This window comes from Oncorhynchus clarkii, chromosome 20 (assembly GCF_045791955.1).
Source record: "Oncorhynchus clarkii lewisi isolate Uvic-CL-2024 chromosome 20, UVic_Ocla_1.0, whole genome shotgun sequence".
Taxonomy (NCBI): Eukaryota; Metazoa; Chordata; class Actinopteri; order Salmoniformes; family Salmonidae; genus Oncorhynchus; species Oncorhynchus clarkii.
Window position 1 is genome coordinate 75856759 of NC_092166.1, and position 23273 is coordinate 75880031.

The 23273-nt window shown below is 43.7% G+C and overlaps 1 protein-coding gene across 1 annotated transcript in view; it reads left to right on the forward strand.

The window, feature by feature from the left end:
* LOC139375691 (KH domain-containing, RNA-binding, signal transduction-associated protein 2-like) overlaps positions 1-23273 on the forward strand; it is a 117741-nt gene that overhangs the window by 88324 nt on the left and 6144 nt on the right. Inside the window, exons 6-8 of the mRNA XM_071117500.1 lie at positions 1696-1894; positions 19013-19095; positions 20534-20592. Coding sequence (XP_070973601.1) covers positions 1696-1894; positions 19013-19095; positions 20534-20592 — 341 coding nt within the window. The remainder of the gene's footprint in view (positions 1-1695; positions 1895-19012; positions 19096-20533; positions 20593-23273) is intronic.

Consider the following 23273-nt stretch of genomic DNA (forward strand, 5'->3'; position numbering starts at 1 on the left):
ATTCGTCATTTGTTTCAAGCACATATAGTTAATTATTCATGATGTAACGTTTTCATAATTAATGTCTTATTTTTTTTATTTATCTCAGACATGACATACCTCATAATTCATATTTTATACATCTACCCCGACCATGTCTTCAGTGTGACAGTCGGATTTTGAGTGTACGGTGATGACTTGCACTATTCTACCTCAGCTGGTAATGAAGCTTAAACACAGCCCCTCTTCTCATATGATTCTGATTCTGCCCATTTAAAATCACCACCATGTCCCTCCCCTGATTCACTCCTTATGCCTCCTCGATAAGCCATTACTCTAAATCTCCATGAGAAATATGCATCGGTAATGTGGCTGTGATTCTCCTTGGAGTCTTTGTATTTTCCGATCATAAAGGACTGCTAGCTTTAGTGAAGGATCTGCAGTGCCAAAAGACTGTATCTTCTGCCTCCTCCGTCTTGCTAGTGTTAAAATGTCTGGATATTCTCCAGATGTAGACAGCTTTATGACCTTAAGTCCACCCTGAAGTCCCTGTGGTGCTCCTCTGGCCCTTCTAGGCAGTAAAGAAGAAAGCACCTCAGCATCTGTCTCCCAACACCCTAATTTCAGCTCAGACACACCAGGGCCCATTTGCGAGTTGTGTGCACAGTCAAATAGCTGTTTGTGAACCCTAAACATTATAGCCTCCCTTGCTGGGATAAGCACAGGGAGTCAGAGGGTCATTTCCCTGCCAGGACGCAGGTTGACGTTCTGGAGGCAGAACTGAGCAATTTCCGCCAGATGGGCCAACTACAAAGTCAAAATTGGCTAAATCGCTTTTTTAAATTATCAAAACAAAAATTTGCTTTTTGGTCTTAATTTAAGGTTGGGGTTAGGCATTAGGGTTACCAGTGTGGCTAATGTTAGGGTTAAGGTTAGGGTTAGGTTTAAAATCTGATTGTATAACTTTGTGGTTGTGCCTGCTATTGACTGCACTGCAGAGCTGCCTCCAGTACACAAGTCATCCCAATAAATGCCAACCTGCTACCAGGGCTGCCTCCAGTACATGAGTCATCCCAATAAATGCCAACCTGCTACCAGGGCTGCCTCCAGTACATGAGTCATTCCAATAAATGCCAACCTGCTACCAGGGCTGCCTCCAGTACATGAGTCATCCCAATAAATGCCAACCTGCTACCAGGGCTGCTTCGGTATGTGAGACAGATGGACATGAGGATCCTCTACAAATGCAGGTAGAACCGGTTTCCCAGGTCCTTGGAATAACAGTGCAGTGTCAGGGAGAAAAGTGATATGATGACTGTCTGCTTCAAACATCATTATGACTGTATCTGTCCAAGCAGAAAATGTTATGCTTCTCCTCCACTTGACAACACTTAAGCTTGTGACCACCACCAGCTGAGGCAGTCTGTATAATATCTGCCCACATTAGAAACAAGTGTAGAAACCAGCTACCATTCCACTTTTGCACATAGTTGTTTGAAATCAAGAAAGCAGCATTTCATTTCCACATTGGATAATATTTTCGAGATGCGATCAATACCATAGTGATGTTTTTTATCTATGTTGTTCAACATACAGTACTCAGAGTATGCTATGATATAAATGTCCTTAACTCACAAGGGACATTATCAATGTTCGAGATGGCCAGACTAAGTTATATCATGCTGTGATCTCATCAATGTTTTGTTTTTTAAACAGGGCACGCGGTGGTGTGGCCCCACCCCCTCCACCAGTCAGGGGGGCAGCTGTACCCAGGGGAACAGTGGGTAAGCGGAGTGTCCTGCCACAAGCCACATTAACGAGAGGAGTACCTGCTCCCAGGGCCAGGGGAACACCAGGGAACATCGGGTACAGACCCCCACTGTTACCCATCACACACGAATCATACGACGACTACGTAAGTCTGACCCACTTGTAATGTTATATGTTGAATACGTACAGAGCCTTCAGAAAGTATTCATAGCCCTTGACTTTGTCCACATGTTCTTCATTTACAAAGTGAAATTAAAATGGATTTCATTTTAAATTGTCAACAACAACAATCAAATATTCATGAAAAAAGTATTCAACCCCTTGAGTCAATACATATTCAAATCACCTTTGGCAATGACTACAGCTGTGTGTCTTTCTGGGTAAGTCTCTAAGAGATTTCCACACCTGGATTGTGCAGCGTTGCCTGTTATTCTTTTCAAAATTCTTCAAGCTCTGTCAAATAGTTTGTTGACCATTGCTAGACAACCATTTTCAGGTCTTGCCATAGATTTTCAAGAAGATTTATATCAAAACTGTGACTCGGACACTCAGGAACATTCACTGTCTTCTTGGTAAGCAACTCCAGTGTAGATTTGGCCTTGTGTTTTAGGCGATTGTCCAACTGAAAGGTGAATTCCTCTCCCAGTGTCTGGTGGAAAGCAGACTGAATCAAGTGTTCTTCAAGGATTTTGCCTGTGCTTAGCTCTATTCCATTTATTTTTATCCCCAAAAAACCTCCCCAGTCATTGCCTATGACAAACATACCCATAACATGATTCAGCCACCACCATGCTTGAAAATATTACCCGTGATGTGTTGTGTTGGACATGCCCCAAACATAGGATTAAAGGTTCATTTCTTTGCCACTTTTTTTTGCAGAATTACTGTAGTGCCTTATTGCAAGCAGAATGCATGTTTTGGAATATTTTTATTCTGTACAAGCTTCCTTCTTTTCACTCAATCATTTATGTTAGTGTTGTGGAGTAATACAATGTTGTTGATCCATCCTCAGTTATCTCCTATCACAACCGTTAAACTCTGTGACTATTTTAAAATCCCCATTGGCCTCATGGTGAAATCCCTGTGCGGATTCCTTCATCTCCAGCAACTGAGTTAGGAAGGACCCCTGTATCTTTGTAGTAACTGGGTGTGTTGCTACACCATCCAAAGTGTAATTAATAACTTCACCATGTTCATAGGGATTTTCAATTTCATAAGTGCCCTTCTTTGCGAACCTCCCTTGTCTTTGTGCTTGAAATTCACTGCTCGACTGAGGTTATGGTTTTTCATGTTCGCTAGCTGCAGATATTCATAGGCTATACATTACCTCATTTTCCTATTAGTTGACACGTTAGCTGTCGTGTTAGGGTAGTAGATGCCTGCACAGTGGAGCTCATATGATGAGTTGGATATTTGTTTGCATAGCCAGCTAACAAGTTGCTTGTTTTGTCCTGTTTCTACCCATGCAATTTATTTGGAAACAATCCCAGTTTTGTAACTAATCAGCTAACATTGGCGAACTCTGTAGTTAGTCTATCAGGCAAAAAAACAAGAGTGGATTAGTGGAGAGAGGGAGAGGGAGAAAGGGAGAAAGGGAGAGAGAGGGAGAAAGGGAGAGAGAAAGGGAGAGAGGGGGAGAAAGGGAGAGAGGGAGAGAGAGTGTGAGAGGGAGAGAGAGTGTGAGAGAGAGAGAGAGAGAGTGTGAGAGAGAGTGTGAGAGAGTGTGTGAGAGAGAGAGAGAGAGAGAGAGAGAGAGAGAGAGAGAGAGAGAGAGAGAGAGAGGAAAACGTGTGGAATGGGAGTCGTGTACTTATTATGGAAACCCCTGATTAGAAAGAGATGTGTATGTGTACAGTGTGTACACTGTGTTTGAGAAAAAGTAATAGGGGAAGGAAGAGAGAGACTGTGTGAGAGGAGAGATAGATGATGTTCCTGACTACAATTGTATAATATTTGTTGCTCCTCTCCTCTCCATCTGTTACTCTATTCCTCTAGGTCAGTGAAAGAGAAGGAAGTGATGTCCATCTGTTACTATGTTCCTCTAGGTCAGTGAAAGAGAAGGAAGTGATGTCCATCTGTTACTCTATTCCTCTAGGTCAGTGAAAGAGAGGGAAGTGATGTCCATCTGTTACTATGTTCCTCTAGGTCATGTCCATCTGTTACTCTATTCCTCTAGGTCAGTGAAAGAGGAAGTGATGTCCATCTGTTACTCTATTCCTCTAGGTCAGTGAAAGAGAAGGAAGTGATGTCCATCTGTTACTCTATTCCTCTAGGTCAGTGAAAGAGAATGAAGTGATGTGAAGAGTCACAGCTCAGCAGCAAAAGGCAGGGAGGAAGAGGGGTTAGAGATGATTGGGGGATAGAGATATTGTGTGAGGAGAGGGGAGAGAGAGAGGAGAGGAGAGGATAATGAGAGGAGAGGAGGTAGAGAGGAAGAGGAGAGTGAAGAAGAGGGAGAGGAGAGAGGATAAGGAGAGGACCGTGGAGGTAGAGAGGAAGAGGAGAGTGAAGAGGAGAGAGGACGAGGAGAGTGAAGGAGAGGAGAGTGGAGATAGAGAATGAAGAGGAGGGAGAGGAACATGAGGAGCAGGAAGAGGAGGACAAAGCAGAGGTAGAGGAGGAAGAAGAGGGAGGGGAAGAGGAAGCGCACACCCGAGAGGAGAGCATACGTTTCCATGGCGTGTGTCTGCCCTAAGTCCCACCATTCACCCTTGCAGCACACATACTGGGCCTAATGTGACACTGGCAGGGGTTTTAGAGGTGTTTTTAAAAGTGGTAGGAGCTTATGTCTGTTCCAGAGTTTGTAATGGATTAAAACAAGAAAATGGGCGGGATTGACCATCTTGACCACTTGAGGAGTTATTTCAATGTTGGACACAAGCAGAACATTGTGAAAGTATGTGTTTTGGGGAGAAACATTTCCATGTCCATCCTAAATGGGTACATTGTGTGGGGGAACCTGCAAAGGCCCCGTCCCAGAACCTGCAGGTGCTGGTCCCTGAAGGTATCCAAAATGCAGCTTGTGCATTCACTTTGTGATAGGGCTACATTGGCAGGAAGAGGGGAGACCGGAGTGTGGTACCAGGATGTGGTCCGAGTTGTAACTCATTTGAAAGCAGGTGAAGTTTGAAGGCCGCAAGAGAGGGTGTGTGGTGTGCATCCGGAGTGGACGCAGGGCATAGTGTGTTCTGTGCCACTTTGCAGGATGGAGCCGTGCTTCCAGTGTAGATATAGAGGTCTATAGAGCCTGTCTGCATCCCTTATTTCTCTAACCATTAGCTTACCTGTGTAATATTGACATAAACTCAGAATAACTTGTTTTTCAAACATGTTCCTGTTTTATCAATTGCTGTGCTGAACAATGGACAGTTCATTACCACTGTCAAATGTCTATGTAGCTTAAAGTTATGTGTGTATTGTTTATTGCTGTCACGGTCGTCCTCCTCTTCATCTGAAGAGGAGAGGCGAGATGGATCTGAGGACCAATACGCGGCGTGGTAAGTGTCCATGGTCAATCTTTAATAAAGAAAGTAGTGAACACTGAACACTATACAAAACCAGTAAACAAAAAAACAACCGTGAAGCTAATCATATGGACTGTGCTGAAACAAGCCATCAACATAGACAATCACCCACAAACAAACAGTGCAACCCAGGCTACCTAAGTATGATTCTCAATCAGAGACAACTAATGACACCTGCCTCTGATTGAGAACCATACTAGGCCGAAAACATAGAAATGCCCCAAAACATAGAAAAACAAACAGACTGCCCACCCAACTCACGCCCTGACCATACTAAATAAATACAATACAACGGAAATAAAGGTCAGAACGTGACAGTACCCCCCCCCCAAAGGTGCGGATTCCGACCGCAAAACCTTGACCTATAGGGGAGGGTCTGGGTGGGCGTCTGCCCGCGGTGGCGGCTCTGGCGCGGGACGCGGACTCCACTTCATCATTGTCTTAGTCCGCCTTATTGTCCGCCTCCGTGGCTTTCTCACCATGACCACCCCTCTCTATGACCCCACTGGACAGAGGGGCTGCTCGGGACAGAGGGGCAGCTCGGGACATAGGGACAGCTGCTCGGGACAGAGGGACAGCTGCTCGGGACAGAGGGACAACTGCTCGGGACAGAGGGGCAGATGCTCGGGACAGAGGGGCAGCTGCTCGGGACAGAGGGACAGCTGCTCGGGACAGAGGAGCAGCTGCTCGGGACAGAGGGGAAGCAGCAGCTCTGGGCAGAGGGGCTCCGGCAGCGGCGCCGGACAGGCGGGGGGCTCCGGCAGCGGCGCCGGACAGGCGGGAGACTCCGGCAGAGGCGCCGGACAGGCGGGAGACTCCGGCAGAGGCGCCGGACAGGCGGGAGACTCCGGCAGAGGCGCCGGACAGGCGGGAGACTCCGGCAGAGGCGCCGGACAGGCGGGAGACTCCGGCAGAGGCGCCGGACAGGCGGGAGACTCCGGCAGAGGCGCCGGACAGGCGGGAGACTCCGGCAGAGGCGCCGGACAGGCGGGAGACTCCGGCAGAGGCGCCGGACAGGCGGGAGACTCCGGCAGAGGCGCCGGACAGGCGGGAGACTCCGGCAGCGGCGCCGGACAGGCGGGAGACTCCGGCAGCGGCGCCGGACAGGCGGGAGACTCCGGCAGCGGCGCCGGACAGGCGGGAGACTCCGGCAGCGGCGCCGGACAGGCGGGAGACTCCGGCAGCGGCGCCGGACAGACAGGACCACCTGCAGGGAGGAGACGGAGAGACAGCCTGGTGCGCGGGGCTGCCACAGGAACCACCAGGCTGGGAAGACCTTCAGGAGGCTTGGGGTTAAGAGGAGGCACCTGAAAGACCGGGCTGTGGGGGTGCACTGGAGCTCTGGTGCGCAACCTTGGCACCACTTCCCCAGGCTGGATAACCACTCTAGCCCGGGCCCTCCAGAGTGCAGGCACAGGTTGAACCGGGCTGTGGGTAAGCACGGGAGATCTAGTGCTTACTACACGCACCTCTCCCTTCGGCTCCATTCCCACATTCGCCCGGCACGAGCGGAGCGTGGGCAGAGGACGCACTGCACCCTCCCAGCGCCCCGGAGACACAGCACGCAGAGCCGGCGCAGGATACCCTGGGCCAAAACTGCGTACCGGCGACCAGACCCGCTGAGCAGGCACCATACGCCCTGGCTCGATGCCCGCACTCGCATGACACTCTCGGGGGGCTGTCCTATAGCGCACCGGGCTATGGACACGTACTGGCGACACCGTGCGCTTAACCGCATAACACGGTGCCTGCCCAGTATCTCGCTGCTTATAATAAGCACGAGGAGTGAGCGCAGGTCTGCAACCTGGCTTAGCTCCACCCCTCGTGTGCCTCCCCCCCAAAAAATTTGGGGCTGTCTCTCGTACCTGTCGCACTGCCGTGCTGCCTCCTCATATCGCCGCCGCTCAGCTTTCACTGCCTCCAGCTCTGCTTTGGGGCGGCGATATTCCCCAGCCTGTGCCCAGGGTCCCTCTCCGTTCAGTATCTCCTCCCATGTCCAGGAGTCCTGTGATACCGGCCGCTGTTGTTGCTGCTGCTGCTGCTGCTGTCGTCGCTGTTTTCTACCACGCCGCTTGGTCCTTGGTTGGTGGGTGATTCTGTCACGGTCGTCCTTCTCTTCAACTGAAGAGGCGAGATGGATCTGAGGACCAATACGCGGCGTGGTAAGTGTCCATGGTCAATCTTTAATAAAGAAAGTAGTGAACACTGAACACTATACAAAACCAGTAAACAAAATAACAACCGTGAAGCTAATCATATGGACTGTGCTGAAACAAGCCATCAACATAGACAATCACCCACAAACAAACAGTGCAACCCAGGCTACCTAAGTATGATTCTTAATCAGAGACAACTAATGACACCTGCCTCTGATTGAGAACCATACTAAGCCGAAAACATAGAAATGCCCCAAAACATAGAAAAACAAACAGACTGCCCACCCAACTCACGCCCTGACCATACTAAATAAATACAATACAACGAAAATAAAGGTCAGAACGTGACAATTGCAATAAAGATGATGACGCTGTATAATACACATTTACAATAGGCTTCCATCTACAGAATACAGTACATACAGCCTAATGATATATACACTATTTTAATAGCAGGACACTGTAAAGTCCATTATCCCCATGAAGAGTATGAATTAGGCTGCTTGAGAAGGTTTGAATCCTACGCAACCTGCCTACACATTGTTGGAAGTACAATAGACCAACATACATAGGTCAAAGCTGTGTGCTGGAAAACCTTGGTAGAGCGTGGGTGAAATACGCATTGTGGTGCTGGATAATCTTGGTAGAGCATGGGTGAAATACGCATTGTGGTGCTGGATAATCTTGGTAGAGCATGGGTGAAATACGCATTGTGGTGCTGGATAATCTTGGTAGAGCATGGGTGAAATACGCATTGTGGTGCTGGATAATCTTGGTAGAGCATGGGTGAAATACGCATTGTGGTGCTGGATAATCTTGGTAGAGCATGGGTGAAATACGCATTGTGGTGCTGGATAATCTTGGTAGAGCATGGGTGAAATACGCATTGTGGTGCTGGATAATCTTGGTAGAGCATGGGTGAAATACGCATTATGGTGCTGGAAAACCTTGGTAGAGCATGGGTGAAATACGCATTGTGGTGCTCATGAATTTTCCTTTTTTTTGGCTTCAGACCAGTGTCTACTTCTCACTTAAAACATAGTTGTTTGTTTTTACTAGAATGAAACAACGATGAAGCATAGACTTTAAAGGGTAGACTTTAAAAAAAAGCACAGTTAATTGTTGTTGGCAAGTTGTTTTTAGTTCATATAACTAAAATCACATTACCACTCGATTAAATAGAAAAAATATGTACTTTATAAAATATAATGATAATGAGTACGTGGCCTACAGATGAAGAACAATTTTAAAATGTTATATAAAATAAATCCCTCCCATTTCGGGACTTTCAAAGGTGAACACTGAGTTGTGACCTCATGAAAATAGCTACATTTTTACCAGTCAATTTCCACCGAGCTTTCCCGCTATTCAAAGCCCTTGTGTGCGCTGGCAATTGGCAGATTGGCCTGTTTGCATGGGGAAATGCACAAGCACAGCCTCATTACCAAAACCGAATTGAGTTCTGACAGAGAGCCTGTGTATTTCTTGAGAGGCAAAAATCTGGACATTTTTCTCCCCAGTAATTGGGGGTTGGGAGCGACGATGGGAGCGCAGAGACAGATACCAGGGGATTAAAGAATGAAGGAGTTTGTCCTGAAAATGTTTTCCTCCTATTTTGCCCCCCTATGAATCTCACCTTGCTCTATCCTCTACGCCAGTACTCAATTTTCTCTCCGAGTGTTCCTCCCAGAGTGTAGGCAGACCTCTCTCTCTGTAAGGTCGAGGTATTTTTTTTCCCACTGAAGTATACATGATGCTGTGATGCGTTACACTACCTCCTTCTCCTTGGTGCGAGTGCAGATTATAGTCACGGTCATGAGGAATCAACAACAAGTGTCAGTGTTTTTTGTTCTTTTTTCTTTTTTTGTTCTTTCTTCTTTTTGTCTTTGTGAAGACATACTGTATGTGCTGAATATTGAATATACAGGACAAACACAGAGCACGCTCATCGTGGCATGACGGGAATTTCTCCAGAGGAAGCTATGATTGATGGCCTCTGTCAAGTTGTCAGTCTCCCTCATGAAACTGATACTGTTAAAATGACCATGATCGCACCTGTTAGGGATAGCATTGATTCACAGCTGCAATGCATAGCTACAGAAAGAGAAGGAGAGTTGTTGAATTTCAAGGTACTATTTATTATTGCTCTTTATACCATGTCATTGTTGAATACTAGAAGGGCATTGTAGAGCACGCATTATTTCCTTATAACGCACAATATATCGGCACGGTACCATTCAATGGATATACTGTATATAGTTCATTCTTACGGTACATGTTTTGATTTAGCTGCTTTTTAAAGCAAAAGTCCAATTGAAAACATTGGTATTGTTGAAATCGATTTTCATAAAAGCAAGCTAGGACTGATCAGCTAAAACTAACAAGTATGTTTGGTTACCACGGAAACTACTGTAGCTATCTAGTAAACTTTCTAGCTCCTTCAGTGGTAATCAACTCGGTGCTCTATGCGTTCTTTGGAAAATAATGCAACTCTGTGGAAGGTCAGTTCCACTCAGCTAGCGCATCAACATGCCTGGCTATTTTTTTCTTTCGAAAACACTGAATCTAGCTTGACACCCAGAAATGGGAGTCGACACCGGGAGTCGACACGCAAGTAGATGAATCAATTTTTACTATGCCTGACTAGTTTTGACAGCACAGATATTCCCTCATTGTTGTGCTTTGTATTCCAGTGCTTTTCTCGAGTTGCAGTCTATATAATTGATCTGCATACGAATTGTTGTTTTTCTAACCTGTAGATTTATCAGGCTTATGCCGTAACAGAATATGAATAAACATTTACACATCCTATTTGTTTCCGTGGATCAGCACAGCTGAAGCCGGGTTATTTTCCTGCTTTCACTGGCACCCACTCCCACTTTCAACCAAACAATAACATAAAATGACTAAATTGATCCAGCTATTTTGTGAATTCACTCACTTCAGAGCTAATGTGGTAGTTTGCTGTTTCATCAAGCTAATATACTGTCTTGCCAACTATTGCAGAACTGACAGTGTCCGAAAGAATTGTTTCTAAACAATTCAGAGCATCACTAAAGTTTTTGTTCAGTGTTACGATTAGGATTCCATGATTTGGGCTTCATAATAGACCCCTTGAGACCCAGAACCAGAACCACACCAGTACCAGTACAACAAGATCTAGAGCAGACTTCTTGAGACCCAGACCAGACCATTTTCAATACTTATTTTCTGTATTTCTTTTTCTTTTTCATTTGGACAAATGAACTACTGCTATTTGAAGTATTTGAAAGTATTTTCATACACAAATATTAGTCCATTTTAAAATGGGGTTCAAATTTATGGAGTATTGAAATATTTGTATTTGAAAATGCACTTGTCTGTGTATTTGAGTACTTTCAAATATACTGAACAAAAATATTAATGCAACATGCAACAATTTCAACGTTTTTACTGAGTTAAAGTTCATATCAGGAAATCAGTCAATTGAAAAATGGGTTAGGGTTAGGGTTAGCCACTGGGGAGCCAAGGCCACCCACTGGGGAGCCAAGCCCAGCCACTGGGGAGCCAGGCCCAGCCACTGGCGAGCCAAGCCCACCCACTGGGGAGCCAGGCCCAGCCACTGGGGAGCCAAGCCCACCCACTGGCGAGCCAGGCCCAGCCAACAGAATTCGTTTTTCCCCACAAAAGAGCTTTATTACAGACAGAAATACTCCTCATTTTCATCAGCTTTCTGGGTGACTGGTCTCAGACGATCCCGCAGGTGAAGAAGCTGTAAGTGGAGGTCCTGGACTGGAATGGTTACACTTGGTCTGCGGTTGTGATTGGACGTACTGCCGAATTCTCTAAAACAACGTTGAATGTGGTAGAGAAATTAAATTAAATTCTCTGGACAGCTCTGGTGGACATTCCTGCAGTCCGCATGCCAATTGCACGCTCCCTCAAAGCTACAGGCATATTGTTGTGTGACTAAACAGCACATTTTAGAGTGGCCTTTTATTGTCCCCAGCCCAAGGTGCTCCTGTATAATGATCATGCTGTTTAATCAGCTTCTTAATATGCCACACCTGTCAGGTAGATGGATTATCTTGCGTTCATAGTTTTGTTCAGTATACATGCCAATGCTTTTGCAAATGATTTCCTAAACCAATGTTCAATTACTTTATCAAAGCAAAAACTATCCAAATAATTATTTTGAAATGTATGTGAAATTAATTGAAATACTTAACTGTATTTGAACCCAGGTCTGATCCAGACATAAGCTAAGCTTAACACTTTTGACCGAGACCACAAGTATAACATACACTGAGTGTTCAAAACATTAAGAGCTCCTTCCTAATATTGAGTTGCACCTGGATTCACCTGGTCAGTCTATGTCATGGAAAGAGCAGATGTTCTTAATGTTCTGTACACTCACCATAGATTCATGTGTGCTTGATAAACGAAATCTAAAACTCTGTCACTTAGACCACAAATAATATACCTGAAAGAAAAAGGATGAAAGAAAACGTGTTGAGGGCCTCCCGAGTGGTGCAGCGGTCTAAGGCAGTGCAGCGGTCTAAGGCAGTGCAGCGGTCTAAGGCACTGCAGCGGTCTAAGGCACTGCAGCGGTCTAAGGCACTGCAGCTGTCTAAGGCACTGCAGCTGTCTAAGGCACTACAGCGGTCTAAGGCACTGCAGCGGTCTAAGGCAGTGCAGCGGTCTAAGGCACTGCAGCGGTCTAAGGCACTGCAGCGGTCTAAGGCACTGCAGCTGTCTAAGGCACTGCAGCTGTCTAAGGCACTGCAGCGGTCTAAGGCACTGCAGCTGTCTAAGGCACTGCAGCGGTCTAAGGCACTGCAGCGGTCTAAGGCACTGCAGCGGTCTAAGGCACTGCAGCGGTCTAAGGCAGTGCAGCGGTCTAAGGCAGTGTAGCTGTCTAAGGCACTGCAGCTGTCTAAGGCACTGCAGCGGTCTAAGGCACTGCAGCGGTCTAAGGCACTGCAGCGGTCTAAGGCAGTGCAGCGGTCTAAGGCAGTGCAGCGGTCTAAGGCACTGCAGCGGTCTAAGGCACTGCAGCGGTCTAAGGCACTGCAGCGGTCTAAGGCACTGCAGCGGTCTAAGGCAGTGCAGCGGTCTAAGGCACTGCAGCGGTCTAAGGCAGTGCAGCGGTCTAAGGCAGTGTAGCGGTCTAAGGCACTGGAGCGGTCTAAGGCACTGCAGCGGTCTAAGGCACTGGAGCGGTCTAAGGCACTGCAGCGGTCTAAGTCACTGCAGCGGTCTAAGGCACTGGAACGGTCCAAGGCAGTGCAGCGGTCCAAGGCACTGCAGCGGTCCAAGGCACTGCAGCCCTGGGTTCGATCCCAGGCTGTGTCATAGCCGGCCGCACAATTGGCCAGCATTGTCCGGGTTAGGGGAGGGTTTGGCCAGTTGGGACATCCTTGTCCCATCACGCTCTAACAGCTCCTTGTGGTGGGCTAGGCGCATGCAAGCTGACTTCGGTTGCCAGCTGGACAGTGTTTCCTCCGACATGTTGGTGTGGCTGGCTTCTAGGTTAAGCGAGCAGTGTGGTTTGGCAGGGTTGTGTTTCGGAGGACACATGGCTCTTGACTTTTGCCTCTCCCAAGTCCGTAGGGGAGTTCAGCGATGGGACAAGACTAACTACCAATTGGGGAGAAAAATGGGTAAAAGTACAATAAAATATTGAATTTCTTAAAACGGAGGCTACACAGACAGAGAATGATGCCAAAATGTAATTAAATGCAGGGCTTGGAGAGGCTTTGAAGAAAATATATATTTATCCAGAACAGAATAAATACATTATAGCTTTCCTCGAAATCAAATCAAATAGTTGTTGTCAAATGCGACAAATTCCGTGAAATCTTTACTTACAAGCATTTCCAAACAATGCAGAGTTCAAAAGTAAGAAACATTTGCACAAAAAAAGGATATGATAAAACAATGAAATATCAATAAAGAGGGTATATACAAGGAGTACCAGTACAGAGTCAATGTCCAGGGGTACGAGGTGTTGAGGTTATTGAGGTAATATGTACATGTAGGTTGGGGTAAAAGTAACAAGGCAATCCAGATAGATAATAAACAGAGTAGCAGCAGAGTGTGTGTGTGTGTGTGTGTGTGTGTGTGTGTGTGTGTGTGTGTGTGTGTGTGTGTGTGTGTGTGTGTGTGTGTGTGTGTGTGTGTAGTGTGTGTAGTGTGTGTGTAGTGTGTGTAGTGTGTGTGTAGTGTGTGTAGTGTGTGTAGTATGTGTGTCAGTGTAGTATGTGTGAGTGTGTGTCAGTGTAGTATGTGTGGGTAGAGTCCATTGAGTGTGTATAGAGCTAGTGCAGGAGAGTCAGGGAAAAAGATAGGGGGTCAATGCAAATAGTCCAGGTAGCCATTTGCTTAACTGTTCATTAGTCGTATGGCTTGGGGTTAGAAGCTGTTCACGAGCCTTTTGGTCCCAGAGCCTTTTGGCTCCGGTACCGCAGTGTGGAGTGCAATAAAGATTGCATATTCTGTGGATCTGTTGGGGTGCAATATGATCTATTCAATGGTTTTCTAAGATACGTGAGATTCTAATGTGTGTATTTCTCAAATGTGGTGGCAGATATTGATGTAGCTCTTTTATGCACACTATGTTGTAAGCTCACTATTCTACATACGGAAAAAGCTCGCCTTCTAGAAACACCATGCATGACAAAATGGAACAAAATAGATTTTCTTGGGCTACCTAAGGATGGCATGCACATCTGGAGTAATTGCTTTTTAACAATAGGCTTGGTTACACTGCTGAGTTCCCATTTGTGAGATGAACTAATTATGGAAATGTGATTCTCCATGCACAACTCCCTGTTTAATAAAACACAAGTAAGACACACACCTCAGGTAGATTGATTAATAACTTTATATACTGACTTAGAACTAAGCGGAATACCCAAAAGCCTTGGTATCAGTTGTAATCCAAGGGATTCCTAACATCCTTAGAGTTGGAAAACTACAAAAGAAACCTAACAAATATGCAAATACAGCGTGTTCCAATTTTTCTATGAGACCAGTTATGACCCTATTTGGTTATGAGAATGCTCCTCTCTAAGGACCTTAGTTCAGAAGGTGTTTTAGTCTTTGTTATTATGTTACTTTATATTACTAATTTGATTCAAAACTCTCTGAATAACAGCTTGTGAAGTACTTCCTTTTTATGTCTTTCACATGCTGCAATAAAAGAGAAATGCGTAAAGCGGAGTGTGTCGCTTGAATATGCATAGGAGTAAAATCAAGTCCGTGCAGCCACAAAAACTGGATTGCAGCAGAAAGACAAAGGAACCCACCACTCATTTCAGGGCTCTGCATTCAGAGGCAGCCCCGTGTGCAGATCAGTCACTGTCAGGGGACTCGCAGGTTGTCAATTGATAATGAAGCATAGAGCTGAAGGCCTTTATCTCCTAATTACAGTGAGCCAGGACTCTCCAGCCCATGTGTTAATACTTGATTTATTTCCTCCTGGCCTGTTCAATAGCACCAGCGTTAATTGGTTTTCCAAATGAGTGTTGAAATATAAGGATCAGGTTTCATTAACAAGAGGGCGCGGCCGACCGCAGCACCCATTATGCACGGAGCCTTGTAAGACATGTTAAGGTCAGCGAGGTGAAAATCCCGGGCTCTGTAAACAAACATGTACTTTATAGATAAGTGATATTGACACAATATACTGTAGCAGGACAGTATCCAATCAATGCTGCTAGAACGTATCTCATCTTTGAAATCCTATTGTGGCCTTAAACGCTCACTTATAAGGCCACAGTTTCATTTTTTATTGTTTTTTTGTCCATTGAAAGACTTCAACAATAGTTTGTTCAAACTAAAGAAGTATTATATTATATACTGTTTGTATTGAGTGAAAATAATCTGTCACCAAAAAAATAGGACCTCTCATAATGTCTAGAGAATGTAGGGAAAATTACATTCCATCTTCTCACAACGCAGATACATGATAACCTTGAAATTGCGGTAATATGTAATTGCAGAATTGACATGATCCTGGACGTCTGTCTCCCCTGACTGGTTTTACATGTCAGCTGCGGACAGTGCCGAGGCGATGTGGAGTATTCTGTCTGCCGGGTACGCTAACAAAACGGTCAATTAGTGAGCTAGGTAGGTCTCTGACCCTGTCATTATGGGAAAAGACTCATAGAGAGAGGAAGTGGCATAAGATCCCCTGAACAACTTAATCCTAACTTTAATTAAGTCAAATCCATGTTCATACTCTTATAAAGCCACATAAGAGCCCAAAGCAGAATTTAAATCGGCTTGAGCCAACAAAAGAGGCAGGCGGTATCGCAGTAGTCTGTAGCTTCATTGGCAACTTTTCCCCTCTCTAGCATGGGTTTATAACAGTAATGTTAAAGCCAACAACACCAAATAGAGGATGTTATTTCATATGTATTACAAGCAGCTGTGAGGGAAGGTAATTATTTCATTTGTTTTATGATGACTGTCTCAATAGGCAGCTGTTGAGTATTCCAGCATGGAAGTCTTGGCAGAAATTGTGTTTCAATAACAATAAAGCCGACTTATTCCACATTTTGTTGTGTTACAGCCTGAATTCAAGAAGGATTCAATACACACAATACCCCATAATGAAAAAATCTAACCATGTTTTTGGAAATGTTTGCTAATTTATTGAAAATGAAACAGAACTGACACCCCTGAGTCAATACTTTGTAGAAGCACCTTTGGCAGCGATTACAGCTGTGTGTCTTTTATGGGTAAGTCTCTAAGAGCTTTCCACATCTGGACTGTGCAACATTTAACCATTATTCTTTTCAAAATTCTTCAAGCTCTTGGTAAGCAACTCCAATGTAGATTTGGCCTTGTGTTTTATGTTATTGTCCTGCTGAAAGGTGAATTCATCTCCAAGTGTATGATGGAAAGCAGACTGAACCAGGTTTTCATCTAGGATTTTGCCTATGCTTAGCTCCATTACGTTTATTTTTTATCCTGAAAAACTCCCCAGTCCTCAACGATTACAAGCATACCCATAACATGATGCAGCCACCACTATCCGTGAAAATATGGAGAGTTGTACTCAGTAATGTGTTATTGGATTTTCCCCAAACGTAGCACTTTGTATTCAGGACAAAAAGTGAATTGCTTAGCTATAATTTTTTTTGCAGGATTACTTTAGTGCCTTGTTGCAAACAGGATGCATGTTTTGGAATATTTTTTATTCTGTACAGGCTTCTTTTCTTTTCATTCTGACAATTATGTTACTATTGTGGAATAACTACAATGTTGGTGATCCATCCTCAGTTTTCTCCCATCACAGCCATTAAACTCTGTAACTGTTTTAAAGTCACCATTGGCATCATGAGGAAATCCCTGAGTGGTTTCCTTCCGATCCGTCAACTGAGTTAGGAAGGACGCCTGTATCTTTGTAGTGGCTGGCTGTATTGATACATCATCCAAAGTGTAATGAATAACTTCACCATGCTCAAAAAATACAGATGGCAGTGACAGCAGAGTGGATTAAACAGCAGTTTATGCTCCAAAGGAATGTTCAATCTCTGCTTTTCTTTTTTACCCATCAACCAATAGGTGCCCTTCTTTGTGAGGCATTGGTATACCTCCCTGGTCAACCCTGTGGTTGAATCTGTGTTTGAAATTCACTTCTCGACTGAGGGACCTCATTCAAAAATCATGTTAAATACTATTATTGCACGAAGAGTGAGTTCATGCCATTTATTATGCAACTTGTTAAGCAAATATTTACTCCTGAACTTATTTAGGCTTGCCATAAAAAAGGGATCGAATACTTATTGACTCAAGACATTTCCCGCTTTTCATTTTTAATTTGTTTTTAAAGGAAATCGAAAAACTTAATTCCACTTTGACATTAAGGGGGCCAATTGACAAAAAAACAACAACAATTTAATCCATTTTAAATTCAGGCTGTAACACAACAAAATGTGGAAAAAGTCAAGGTGTGTGAAAACTTTCTGAATGTCCTGTAGTTGGAGAGTATTGTTATTAATATATTTGGTGAAGATTATTGAAGAAGAGTATTGCAGGATTATAATTGCAGCAGCAAACACTTGCTCTGATAGGTTATTACAACAGTGAGATGATGCTCATGACTTTCTATGATTCAACTTCATACTGACGGTGACAAACACTTGCTGTGAATGCAAAGTGTTTATCATTATCAGTTGAATTGAAATACTTATATTTATAGTAGATCTATAACTACTGTAATAGATCCTCCAACTTCGATGAATATTGAAGCTATTAAATCGACCAAAAGGAAGAGAAAACTATTTTACTGTGATGGCAGACTATGTTTTGCAATGTCAGACTTTTCCAGTGTACAAGGATTAGAAGACCGGGGAGATTACAGAACGATGATGATTGACATAAATTAGGCACTTTGAACACCAAGCAAAAAGCTTTAAATAAGCAAGATCCATCCGATTAGAATGGCTTCATCTTCATAAATGTGACAGAGGAGATAGCAGGGCCAGAAATACACATGGCAGTGACAGCAGAGGGGATTAAACAGCAGCTTTGAAATGAGTCGCTCAGCCTGGAGCCTGTGGGTCTGCTTCAACAGACGTGTCATAATGTGAACACCGACTGACTGCTGCCAGGCTCATTAAAGGAAGAGATAATGTAGGCCTATTGTACGGTCTTCCCCGGTGTCTAGGTAGACTTTACGGCATACATTATCATATATATATATATATATATATATATATTAGACCTAAAATAAGAGGACTGTTGCTGAAACAATCGCTCTCTGGGAATTGTGTATGTTTTTGACAGTAGAGTCTGAAGAAAGTGTTTCACAATCATGACTCAAGGATGACAAGTGTTGTTTCAACAACTACAGAAACAGAGAACTGAGAATAGACTGTGTTGTAGTGTGGACTTGAACTAAATAGTAAGGAAGGAAATGGCAGTAAAATACACCTTTTTGTATGAATTTTCAAAGCTGTCATCAAGGCAAATGGTGGCTTCTTTGAAGAATCTCAAATATAAAATATGTTTCTAACACTTTTTGGGGGTTACTACATGACTATGGAAATGTGTGTTATTTCATAATTCCATGTCTTCACTATTATTCTACAGTGTAGAAAATAGTAAAGAAAAAAGAAAAACCCTTGAATGAGTAGGTGTGTCCAAACGTTTGACTGGTACGATATATATATATTTATTGTTATTTTTACTTCAGTATTACTGTGTACTTCATTGTGCGGCAGGTCTATAGAAAAGTTCCTTTATTCTCTGTGTTGATCATTACTATAGTCACTGATCAATAGTAAACGTTGTATGTGTGTTGGATCACGGTCAGAGGAGAACATTGTCTGGTACACCCTGCTAGCAAGACAGCTTCCCTGCAAACCTTAATCAATAGTCTGTGTTAGACATGATTTAATGTTGTCACCCCTCCCATTCAGGGGCTCTATGTGTAACAGAGATCTTTTACCAATGTAATTAAGCATTGATTTTTTTTTTTAAATGTCCCAACCCTAAACAATTAGACTCCCTGATAGGTTTGAAAAAAAGCTGCTTGTACACAGTCAGAGTTTTCTTAGGTAGCATGCTTACTTTTTTTTTGACCCGCAGGGCTATGATGATGGATATGACGGTGAATATGATGACCAGAGTTATGATGCCTATGAGGAGAACTACAGCAATCAGTCAAAGAGGTGAGTTAGTGAACAGAAGGCATGCTGTGCTTACTTAAAGGCCCAGTGAAGTCAAAATTACTTAAAGGCCCAGTGCAGTCAAAATTCTCTTGTATTATGTTGTACAACAACTGATGAAACTAACTCTGTAAAAGTGTGAAGAAATGGGATCAGTGTTATTTCCTGATAGTTGCTGTTTGAAAATGCAATCTACACAGGACCTTCTAGTCAGCAGGTTTGTATGGGTGGGTGTTTTGGCTTTCTATGGTGACATCAAATCCAAATGTATTGGTCGTGGACATATATTTTGCAGATGTTATCGTAGGTGTGTGCTTGTGTTTTTCTCGCGCCAACAGTGCAGTAATACCTAACAATACAAAACAATAGACACAAATCCATGAGGTAAATTGGTTAATAGACCAATAACGAAGAGAGTTCCAAACCTCTGCCAATAACAGCAATTTTTCTGTTTTCCCCTCCCATCTCAGACCACTCCTATGCAGTCCTTGCAAAATTCTTGCTTGAGAATTAGTTTTTGTTTTTTACAGTAAGGTATTAATTGTTACACAGAAATGATTTTATATTGATATAAAAACAGCTGAATTTTTCCTTTAAGCATTCCTCTTATTGCAAGGTCAAATGTATTTTGATTAAGTATGAAACTCAGTTGAATACACATGCACATACTGGGTACACAGACCATTCTCATTCATTTAGAACATTTCTCAGTCTTTGTCTATCCTCTTCCCCAACATATTGATTTTTGTTCTAAGCTGGAGTATTTGCAATATTACTGTGAAACAACCTCTCCCCGAGGCCACTTTGTCTTATTCAGAAGGTTTTTGGTGAACTTTGACAGTTTCAGATAAGCCCTTTTAACACTTTTAGCACTTTTTAACGTATTGCATATTCATAGAGTTATACCTCTATGTGTTTCCTTTATATATTTTTTTATAGTATATCCATATACTGTACTTCACACATCACTTCAAATTAAATCTACAGCGCAACTCATTCATGGTGATTAAAGAATGAACTCTCTGTTTAATCAGAGGATTTATTTTCTTTTCTTTTTGAACTGTAAATATTGGACTAACACAACCAGTATTTTTTATCAGCCCTATAGTATCAGCGCCCCATGTTTCCCTCTTCTAATTAACCGTACCATTTTTAATAGACAGCCAATCAGGATGGCAGTTCATCCAAAACGATTTTGGAATACAGTATCTTGAGGTGGCATCGCTGCACGGTTTACTGTGAGGCTGCCATAAGAGGGTGGTGTAGTTGGTTGTGGTTTTATAATGACGACTCATCCTCTCTGTGATGTTCTCAACAACATATAAACTGTACTGCATGAGTGACAGGCCCATTGCCCTTCGTAAAGAGCTTGACTAATGGACGTTATTATCCTCCTCTTGGTCTCAACATTGTTTTTGAATGATTTTTGTATCTATTTTAGCATTTCTGAATATTACGAATATGGCCATGGAACCAATGACGAAGCCTACAACAATTATGGTAAAAGCATAACGCATTTGACTTATTTTATTCATACTGTTCTAATGCCCTGAAATGATTGACACAAACCGACTCAATATCCCTGTGTTATTCCCAAAGCTTGAATATTGATGAGAGCTCTTTAAAACCAAGGCTATCATGGCCTCAATCCACCGCCATTATATAACCTCTATAGCTTCTCCTTTCCTTAAAGAGGCAGTGCAGTCAAACTTGATTTTCACTCTGAAATTATGATAATGGTCTTTTAGTGTAAATAAAATGCCTAGAATTTTAGTGTGTTCAGAGATTTTTACCCACATCATGACATCACAATCTGATCTGATTATTCTGACCAATGACCAGTCATCCTCATCTGTATATGTATCCTCCTACTTTTAAGGGGATAAGCGAGTAGGCTCTAGAATCTAGACGGTCCTATCGGCCTATCAGGGCTGTGTATGTACATACTGTATATTTAAATGTGTGTCAACACGCACACAAAACTGAGCATTTTCAATGGTAAAAGGAGGAAAATAAAGGATAAAAATACATTTGGAGTTATTTTCATTAAATAAACACACACAGTGATTTATTACAAGTACAGTGAAGATTTCAAAATTAAAATTAAAAAGACTGCATGTGGGCTTTAAATTGGACTACCTGCCAGGCTTTGATGAAACACAGTGATGGCTCTGAGCCCTCACTAGAGAGTACTGGCAGCTCCTCCATCACTCTCCATAGAGGAGGTAATGTTTCACAGATGAGAGATAAAGAAAGATGCCCCATAGTTTTGGCCTAGGCCTGGTCATTCAGGTCCAATGATCAGCATTTGTATGTATTGCCCATTGTACATTTTGGCTAGCTAGCTACAGGCCAGGGTTTGTATGTATTGCCCATTGTACCTTTTGGCTAGCTAGCTACAGGCCAGGGTTTGATTGGAGATGAAGCACAGCACAAGGTGTGTCAGTGATTGCCCAGAGGCCTGACTGATGCCTATTGAAAAGATGGAGGAGGACGTTCCGCCAGCGTTCTGCTTTTTGAACATGTGCCCTCATTGTGGATTAGATTGGATACCGGACCAGGGATGCTGCTTCTCTTGGCGCTGAGTCCTCTGCTCTCCACTGAAGCTGGTTCTCTGAGCCCTCTGCTCTCCACTGAAGCTGGTTCTCTGAGCCCTCTGATCTCCACTGAAGCTGGTTCTCTGAGCCCTCTGATCTCCACTGAAGCTGGTTCTCTGAGCCCTCTGCTCTCCACTGAAGCTGGTTCTCTGAGCCCTCTGCTCTCCACTGAAGCTGGTTCTCTGAGCCCTCTGCTCTCCACTGAAGCTGGTTCTCTGAGCCCTCTGCTCACCACTGAAACTGGTTTCCACAGTCGGTCTGCTACAGAATGGTCATTCATTATCAGCAACATGAATTGTGCACCAGGGTGCTGAAGTGTGGACACAACAAAAACCAAAAGGGAAATTATTTGATTTTCTGCTCCATCAATACTTTGTGCCATGGAACCAGCACTCTGCACAGCGAAGGACTGTGCTCTTTATATAATTCTAAAAAAGGAGCGACATCCTGAATGAGCCAGAGCTCAGTTTTCAGCCGACAGAGGACAGAACGCTCATGTCATTAATTTACTGTGCTGAGAGCAGTAGCCCCAGTGGTAATGGCAGCAGAAAACAAGGACCTGAGAATGCTCCCATGGATATGCATGCCCTTGTTTAGAACGATTAACGCCCGAGATATGACAATGATTTTCTATGGTTTGAATAGCCTGTATTAGCGTAACCCATTTCCAGCTCCCCCAGCAGCTGTTGCCCGATCCCATGTGACAACAAGTTGCATGGTATTGCCTTAAACGTGTAATAGTCTCATGTGACGCAGTATTGGCCGTAGAAAAATAATGACTTGGTCTTATTACTTGGTATGAAATGTGGATGAGGGCATACAGGAGTGTCTAGGGGAACACTGCTCTGTATTTTATGTTCTGCGAGCTTCATGGAGCCTTGATCCCCAGCACATGATGCATGATGACACCACAGCTGTTATGAAGACGCTAATTGATCATTAAAGGAGTATGACACTGCATACTTAACCATTCAAGTGGAAAGAACAGTGAGCACGAAGCGAAGCAAGTCTTTGGAGGGAATCATTGAGTTGGTTGTAGACCAAGGCCAGTTTCTACAGGGGACTGTCCAAACTGCTGTATTACTTACACTTTAGGAAACAAAACTAGTCACAATTAAACACGTAGCAGATAGAGCCAGTAGGAAACAAAACTGGTCACAATTAAACACGTAGCAGATAGAGCCAGTAGGAAACACAACTTCAGGTCACAATTTAACACGTAGCAGATACAGCCAGTAGGAAACAAAACTAGTCACAATTAAACACGTAGCAGATACAGCCAGTAGGAAACAAAGCTTCAGGTCACAATTAAACACGTAGCAGATAGAGCCAGTAGGAAACAAAACTTCCGGTCACAATTAAACACGTAGCAGATACAGCCAGTAGGAAACACAACTTCCGGTCACAATTAAACACGTAGCAGATACAGCCAGTAGGAAACACAACTTCCGGTCACAATTAAACACGTAGCAGATACAGCCAGTAGGAAACACAACTTCAGGTCACAATTAAACAAGTAGCAGATACAGCCAGTAGGAAACACAACTTCCGGTCACAATTAAACACGTAGCAGATACAGCCAGT